The 8,728-nt window shown below is 39.9% G+C and overlaps 1 protein-coding gene across 3 annotated transcripts; it reads left to right on the forward strand.

The window, feature by feature from the left end:
* Positions 1 to 3,637: 3,637 nt before the first annotated feature.
* Positions 3,638 to 6,804, forward strand: LOC117462453 (E3 ubiquitin/ISG15 ligase TRIM25-like). Of its 3 annotated transcripts, XM_034104699.2 has the most exons (3): positions 3,649 to 3,736; positions 3,874 to 3,921; positions 4,501 to 6,804. In XM_034104699.2, the coding sequence occupies exon 3, from the start codon at positions 4,557 to 4,559 to the stop codon at positions 6,219 to 6,221; it is 1,665 nt and encodes a 554-aa protein (XP_033960590.1). In that variant the 5' UTR covers positions 3,649 to 3,736; positions 3,874 to 3,921; positions 4,501 to 4,556; the 3' UTR covers positions 6,222 to 6,804. The 3 variants fall into 3 exon arrangements, with proteins under 3 accessions (XP_033960591.1, XP_071062448.1, XP_033960590.1); XM_034104700.2 differs by lacking the exon at positions 3,874 to 3,921 and having other exon boundaries at positions 3,638 to 3,736; XM_071206347.1 differs by lacking the exon at positions 3,874 to 3,921 and having other exon boundaries at positions 3,638 to 3,736; positions 4,518 to 6,804.
* The last annotated feature ends 1,924 nt before the right edge of the window (positions 6,805 to 8,728 follow it).

Below are 8,728 nucleotides of genomic sequence, written 5' to 3' on the forward strand. Positions count from 1 at the left end.
ACTTTGGATTCCTAAAGCGTTTAGTCTACTAACCCATCATCCAAGGGTAGTTTTCACTATAAGTAAAAAATAATATTTGGACGGACACTATAATTTTGTTTTTTACTATTTTTCAATCTGAATTTTCTTTAAAATAAAAAGCATATATATTGATTCTGACTTTTCTACATCCAACTCACAGGTTTATCATTACTTTGAGAAAAAAGATTACTAATTTTCCCCTTTTAGAAGTGTAGTTATGGTCATTTGTTTTAGAAATGTCATTTTCGAGCATGAGACCTGAAAAACAGGCTTGGGGTCCAACAGGTTAAGATATTAGAACTTCCTATCTCAACATGTATCATTGTATGCCAATTAAAAAAACGTACATTTTTGCTGCCAATTATTGAGATTTGTTTCACAGCTTTATCTTAAATATTTAGACTTTTTTCTTTACATATAGATTACATAGGATGCACAGCACGATCCACTCTGCTGGATTCTGCCCAAATCTGCTCAAAATGCATGCAAACATCTCGCTTTATACATACTGCTGCAGTTGTATTGTTCTGGATTCATAGTGAAGTGTATTAGATGTTATACACTCTTATTGTTATGTATTTAATATGTGAAATATCCATAAAGTCAGAAAATAAAGAGACTTACCTCTTCTACACCACACCCCCGATACTGGGGGGGAAACGTGTCATCTGCAGGAAACAGCATCTGAGGGCATCTTAATATTCAATAAACTATGAATGTTTTATATCCATGTAACGGGAAGAAACTCAGCGAACTGATCTTTTTTTTAATTAAATTTTTTTTAAAGCCACAAAGCTAGCGCTGGGCCTATGAATTAGCCACGAGCGAAAAAATGCTAAAGGCGTTTTGCACAGAAACTCACTCATAACAACCTTATTACTTATCGTAGCTGCACGTCCAACCCTTCGATCTATTCGTGAGATGACACAGAATCGATCGGTACATACATTATCACTCTATGATAAGAACTCGGAGATATTAACAAGAACAGACATCAATACATGTGGCGCTAGGTAGCTAAAACCGGCAACATGGCCTACCTTGGTCGTTGTCTGGTTAAAAGTGGTCTTCAATGGCATTCAAACGATAAAAACATTGCGGAAGTTAATCCATAGGTTAATCCAGTGGTTTTCAAACTGTGGGTCGCGGAGGTAGCCTACTGCAGGGGGGGCGCGGGAAGATTTTTTTGTTTTATTATTTTCTCCTTTTAGCTTTGTGAAGCACCTTGAGATGACGTTGTTTTTAAAGTGTGCTATATAAATCGAATGTATTATTATTATTCAATTGTAAACAAACACTGCTCGAAAATATCTCATTGGTCAGAGAGCTGTGGGCATAATGCTGCCTTTTGCAACATCCTACTTGTGTGAGATAGGCTTTTCTGCTGTTGCTGCCATCAAAACGTGAGGCGTGTGGCGCAGTGGGTAGAGCCTTGGTGTTCGGATCAGGGGGTCACAGGTTCAAACCCCACTGCAGTCAGCATGTCGTTGTGTCCCTGAGACACTTCACCCCAAATTGCTCTTGTGAGGATTGCCCACAGTATTGAGTATGTAAGTCGCTTTGCATAAAAGCGTCTAACAAGTGACATGTAATGTAATGAATATGAAAACGAAATACATATCAAAGCTGAACATTGAGAATTAACTGAGAGTGGCAGTCTCAAAACAACAGCCCCGGTTTGAGAAGATCTGCAAGGGAAAGCAAGCACACACAAGTAATTGATAAGCTATGTGTGGAATGGTGAAGTGATCGTTTGCAACCTGCAGTATAAATAGTAGTTAATTAATATGTTTTCCTTAAATAAATTTGAATTTAAAAATCTACTACTCAGGGAAGAAGGCCAACCAGTTTTAATCAGGCCAAATTAATTCACAGTATCTATTATTACAAGCACTTTTGTATGTGTAATCCATAATAAAATATAAAATTATAGTTGGATCTTTGTATCTACTTATTATTAGCAGAGAAAATGTAATGTTTTTACAACAATATACAATTAATCCTACCAATATAGATGGGAACCGGGTTGGGGGGGGGGTCCCGAAAATATTTCCAATTACCCAAGGGGGGCCTGACTGAAAAAGTTTGGGAACCACTGGGTTAATCCAATGTGTCTATGATTTCTGATCATCCATAAACAATAAATCCTGCTTTTCCATTTCCAGATGTCAGAGCGAGAGATAGCTTCACTCTCATGGAAAATTACATGCGCAAAGCCCCCACCTTTTTGGTAACGTTGGTGTGATCTGAAAACTCCCCTTCGATTCTATTGGCTCTAACGGTCATAAAGACCGTTAGATTCCTAAAGCTTTTAGTCTACCATCCCATCATTCAAGGGTGGTTTTTACTATAAGTAATTTTTTTGTTTGGACGGACACAATAATTGACATTTTTTTACTGTGTGAAATCTGAATTTACTTTAAAATAAAAACATCTATATTGATTCTGACACTTCTACATCCAACTCACAGATGTAACTTTGCTTTGCTTTTTTTTCTAAATGTAACCCTTTTAGAAGGGAATATATGGTCATTTGTTCTGGGAATGTCATTTTCGAGCCTGAGACCTGAAAAGCAGGCTCGGGGCTTAAACATTGGAGTACTTCTTCAAGACAGGGTTGTCAGAACAAACCTGAAGCTAATAAAAGCAACAGGTCAGACCTCCACTGCCACCTATTGGTTTTATTCCGGACAAGCAATTTCATGTTAAAAAGTCCATAAGAATTACAGTTCAACACAGATGCATGGTATTTCTGCTGACAAAGTGCTGACAGCCATGACACTGAAAGTATGACAAAAACATTCTCCATATGCGATATACATAATTAAATATACAGTATGACTTTAGATTGCTAATATTGCTGCATCAAGCAGGTTGTAACGGTTGTAGATAAACACAGTTTTGATACACTTTACGATGTTTAGAGTGTCTTGTATATATTGTATACTTATACTTTGTTGTTCCTTAAACAGTTACTCCACTCGTTTAATTTTTACATCAAGTTTTTAAATCTGAAAAGTGACTAAAGCTGTTAAATAAATGTAGCAAAATTACATTATTTCTCTTTTAAATGTTGTGAAGTACACGCATAAATATGTAGGCTACTAAATTACAATACTTGAGTAATTGTACATATTTGCATATGTTCTAACACAGCAAATATATAATCCTCGCTCATAACTCAATGAACTATGAATGATTAGCCTGATTGTGGTCTTCAGACTTCTGAGTTGGGTGGTCTTCTAGCGCCACCCGGTGATACATTCTTATTTTTGCTTTTGATACAAAAGTAAATTCAGTGTGACTCTTCCTCACTTTTATGGTAGCTTGACATTTTAAGAACAGTCGCGGTGGAGTCAGGCTGGAGACTGACCCAATGAGAAAAACAAAAGAACATAAAACAACCTGCCTACATATACACAATCAACAGGCACATTGTATATGTTTGGCACGGTGGCACCCCTGGAATGTGTTTCCACATTAAAGTGATATGTATTATCATTGAGTGTTATGCATTCATTTTTGTACATTTGTTTATTTTAATTTCACTAACGGGATTGAGAAATGCATTTAGTAGTGAGGCGGAACGTTTGTGTTCGCTACAATGCGGTACCGGTTAGAGGGACAGACGTTTCCGGTGTTGCATCAGAAGCGATCTGGAAGGAAACACAACACACCGTGTCCTCATTGGTCCTGTTTCACCGGTTTAATACAGGTTAGTAAACTGTGCACACATCATAATGAATGCCCCATAATGTTCGCCTATATAATGTGACGGTCCGCTAACAGTTTAAAGTGTGTGTAGTACTGTTTACGTGTTTAAAGGGGTGAAATGTTGTGTGTGTGTATTAGCATAGCTCCCCCGGTGCGGCGCCATTTTGGGGACAACGTGTTCTGGCGGTAAGTAACATTATTTCTGAAGGCTCCCGCACACTGAATATTTCCAGTAGGCCTACAGATATAGTTATTGTGAGTTTGGAATAAATATGCACTTTATGCAAATTATAATTTAGTAACTGTTAGTAAAAACAGTAAGGTTAATACTGGGATGTTTGTTACACTAAGACTGAAATAATGAGTGTTAACATAATTATTATTCTCCAGTTTATGCATTTTAATAACTTGCAATTAATGCCAAAAGTGTAATTGTCACATGACTGTTTAAATGGGTCATGACATGCTACTTTTGACTTGCAGTATATAGAAGAGTAGTATTTTTAATACTGTTGAAAAATGTATTTAAGGTACAAGAGATGTTTACTGAATTTGAAATTCAATTGAAATGTTTGTTTATCACAGAAAAGAGTAACTGACAGTGAACGGTTTATTAAGGAATGTAAATGAAAACCGAAATGCATATTGGAGAGAGTTATTATGTTTAAATGATTTTGTTGTGTAATAAAACAACCAGAGAAGTGATCTGGAAGGAAACATAACACACCGTGTCCTCATTGCTCCTGTTTCACCTGCTTAATACAGGTATCATCACTGCTCAGGAAGTGAAACTCAGACACTCGCTGCCACTGAGAAGAGATATGGCGCAGAAAGGAGTTCAGCTGGACCGGGAAACCTTCTCTTGTTCGATCTGTCTGGATCTACTGAAGGATCCGGTGGCTACTCCCTGTGGACACAGCTACTGCATGAAGTGTATTGAAGGCTTCTGGGATGGAGAGGATGAGAAGGAGATCCACAGCTGCCCTCAGTGCAGGCAGAGCTTCACACCGAGGCCTGTCCTGCTGAAAAACACCATGTTAGCAGCTTTAGTGGAGGAGCTGAAGAAGACTGGACTCCAAGCTGCTCCTGCTGATCTCTGCTATGCTGAAGCTGAAGATGTGGCCTGTGATGTCTGCACTAGGAGAAAACGGAGAGCCTGTAAGTCCTGTCTGCAGTGTCTGGCCTCTTATTGTGACAAACACCTCCAGCCTCATTATGACGTAGCTCCATTAAAGAAACACAAGCTGGTGGAGCCCTCCAAGAAGCTCCAGGAGAACATCTGCTCTAGTCACGACGAGGTTATGAAGATGTTCTGCCGCACTGATCAGCAGTGTATCTGTTATCTCTGCTCTGTGGACAAACACAAAGGCCACGACACGGTGTCAGCTGCAGCAGAGAGGACTGAGAGGCAGAGAGAGCTGGAGGGGAGTCGAGAAAACATCCAGCAGAGAATCCAGGACGGAGAGAAGGAGGTGAAGCTGCTTCAGCAGGAGGTGGAGGCTGTCAATGGCTCTGCTGACAAAGCAGTGGAGGACAGTGAGAAGACGTTCACTGAGCTGATCCGTCTCATGGAGAAGAGAAGCTCTGATGTGAAGCAGCAGGTCAGATCCCAGCAGAAGAGAGAGGTGAGTCGAGTCAGAGAGCTTCAGAAGAAGCTGGAGCAGGAGATGGCTGAGCTGAAGAGGAGAGACGCTGAGCTGAAGCTGCTGTCTCACACAGAGGACCACAACCAGTTTCTGCTCAGCTACCCCTCACTGCCAGCCGTCAGTGAAGCTACACACTCCTCCAGCACCAACATCCGTCCTCTGAGCTACTTTGAGGACGTGACGGCGGCCCTGTCAGCAGTCAGAGACAAACTACAGGACGTCCTGAGAGAGGAATGGACAAACGTCTCATCGACTGAAGTGGATGTTTTACTGTTGGCAGCAGAGCCCACCACCAGAGCTGGGTTCTTAAGATACTCACAGGAGATCACTCTGGACCCAAACACAGCATACACACAGCTGTTATTATCTGAAGGGGGCAGAAAAGCAACATTCATGGAACAACCACAGTCTTATTCTAGTCACCCAGACAGATTCACTTATTGTTATCCTCAGGTCCTGAGTAGAAAGAGTCTGACTGGACATTGTTACTGGGAGGTGGAGTGGAGAGGGGAAGAGGTTCATGTAGCAGTCTCATACAAGAATATCAGCAGAGCAGGGGGTGAATGTTTCTTTGGATTCAATGACCAATCTTGGTCCTTAGAGTGTTACCAAAACAGTTATACATTCCATTACAACAGTATCGACACTCCTGTCTCAGGTCCTTGGTCCTCCAGAGTAGGAGTGTACCTGGATCACAGAGCAGGTATTCTGTCCTTCTACAGCGTCTCTGAAACCATGACTCTCCTCCACAGAGTCCAGACCTCATTCACTCGGCCGCTACATGCTGGAGTTTGTCTTTATGGTTATGGAACCACAGCTGAGTTTTGTAAACTGAAATAGCCTGAAGTCATTTGAGGAACTCGTCTACTTCTTAAACTCATTGTGTCCATCATTGTTGCTGAGAGCTGAGTGTTCATGTCTTCACTGCACAGAGATCAGCTGTCAATCAAACATGATGGGATGTGCTTTAACGTCTTCTCACGAATTGTTCTGTAGATGCTGGAGTTTCTTCAGGCGGCGCTCCTTCCTGTGTCTGTGTAGCCGTGGAGGCTGTCACTGCTCAGGAGGGTTGCTGTTAACCTCAACTCATATTTCTCTGCATGGAAATGTAAACTTTGCTCTAAATATGTGATGAATATCGATATTGATGTATTTGTATGTTGTTGTTTCTCTTGTAAAGCTTGAGTCTTTAGAGAGAAAGCACCAGAGCTTCTTTCATTTTTGATATTTTTATTCTAAAGGTCTTTTATTTTTGACTAAGTCTCAATGTGTTGAATGCATAAATTAAAGTTTGAAGAAGGAAATAAAACGCAAAAGAAAAGTGATAAAAAAACAGGTTGAGTTTGTTTCTATTTTCAAGATGTAAGATGAGTTACATGTCTGTAAAAAATAAAATGTTGGGGTTATTCTTGTTAATAAAAGAAATAAGAGGTCAAAAGTGAAAATCTCAGTCTTTTGGTTTTTTTTTTTTATTATAAAAATATGTCTAACTTATTTTTCTGAAACAAGATATTTAAATGTTTTAATAAATGTTATTTATTTTTAGAATTAAGAAAATTCAATACATTTAGATTTTATTTTCAGAAAACATGTGAAAGCCTTTTAGCTCTTTTAGTAAACCCTGCTCACGTTTCGTCCGGTTGGTGTAGATTTCTCTTCATTTGCATGTGTTTTGGGACATGCAAATCCTCTGAAATGTGGTTGTCCCAGCTCACTAAAACACGCAGTAGTTCAGCCTCTCCTTAAAAAAACGATCCTAGATCCAAATGTTCACAACTACAGGCATATATCCAAGCTGCCTATTATTTCAAAAGTGTTCGAGAAAGTTATTGCCAAACAGCTTACTGCTGTCTTTACTGCAAACACGATTTTAGATAAGTTCAGGTTTTCGTCAGAAGCTTTCCTTCGAGTCTCCAACAACATAATTTTTCGGATAGGGCTGAATGCTCTGTTTTAGTGCTGCTGGGCCTTAGTGCAGCATTTGACACTGGATCACAGAATAATGATGGAAAGGCTCAGGCAGGTGGGTGTCTCAGGGAGTGCCCTGAAATGGTCCTCCTACCTTTCAGATAGGAGTTTCTCTGTGTCTTTAGGCCCTTTCACCTCTGATATATCTGCTCTTACCTGTGGTGTGCCTCAATGTTCTGTTTTGGGTCTGATTATATTTTCCTTATGCTTCCCTTAGGTCAGGTTATTAGCAGATTTAGCAATATTTCCCACCACACGCTGATGATATTCAACTCAATGTCTCTTTTAAACCTGATAATCCCGGCTGGATGTCTAACTACTTTTTGCAGCTTAATGCAGACAAAACAGAGGTTCTTATCATTGTGTCAGACAGTATAGCTCCGAAGGTTGTAAAGAGCATGGGTCCCTCCCTTTCCTCAGCTGTTCGGTGTAATTTACGTCTTAGTGTGACTTTTGATCAAGCAATGCATTTTGATCACCATATTCAATAATTGACCCGTACATGCTTTTTCCATCTCAGAAATATTGCGAAGCTCAGGTCTGTTGTGTCATTAGTGGAACTTGAAATGATCATTCATGCTTTTATATCATCCCGGCTGGATTATTGTAACTCCATTTTCACGTGTTTCCGCAAGTCATCTCTCAACCGCCTACAAATGGTCAAGAAAGCTGCTGCAAGACTGTTAACCAATGGTGACAGGATGACACATATTACACCCATTTTAAAATCCTTACTCAGAATTCATTTTAAGATTCCGGTTATTACCTATAGTGCCCTGCATGGAAATGCACCAGAGTATGTGACTTTCTCCACCCCTACATCGCCAGTAGGTCACTTAGGACCAGGGCCTACTGGCTGTCCCACGGTCTCGTTTACAAACTCAAGGTGACCGTGCCTTTCAGGTGGAGCTCCAACAATTAATGGAACTCTCTTCCTATAGACATCTGCTCTGCAGTCTCTGTAGAAGCTTTTAAAAAACTACTGAAGACCTATCTTTTTACATTGGCTTTTATTTCTATTTGAAATGTGTGTGATGTGTCCTGTTATTATGTTTGTTCCTTTCAGGACACCACGTGGTCTGTGTTTTGTTTTTATGTTGACCTTAAAGGTATGCGTCATGTGGTTATTGTATTCATGTTTCTGTGGTCTTCATTTTTACTTTTTACTTGTGAAGCACTATGTGAAATCTATTTCTGTGAACTATGCTATAATAAATAAACGTATTTAATATAAACGTATTTATTTTTGGGCACCGGGACAATGCAGGAGGTCTTCCAGATCTCAGGCACCTTTATGAGCTTCAAAGAGAGACTGGAGAGGTGCTGGAAAGCCAACACATCCTCACTCCCAGGTCGGCCTATGTTGACGTTATGTCAAG

Source organism: Pseudochaenichthys georgianus, chromosome 17, assembly GCF_902827115.2.
Source record: "Pseudochaenichthys georgianus chromosome 17, fPseGeo1.2, whole genome shotgun sequence".
Classification (NCBI taxonomy): Eukaryota; Metazoa; Chordata; class Actinopteri; order Perciformes; family Channichthyidae; genus Pseudochaenichthys; species Pseudochaenichthys georgianus.

Excerpts from the sequence above, each read along its gene's own strand:
- LOC117462453 (XM_034104700.2), top strand. The coding sequence starts at position 4,557 with ATGGCGCAGAAAGGAGTTCAGCTGGACCGGGAAACCTTCTCTTGTTCG.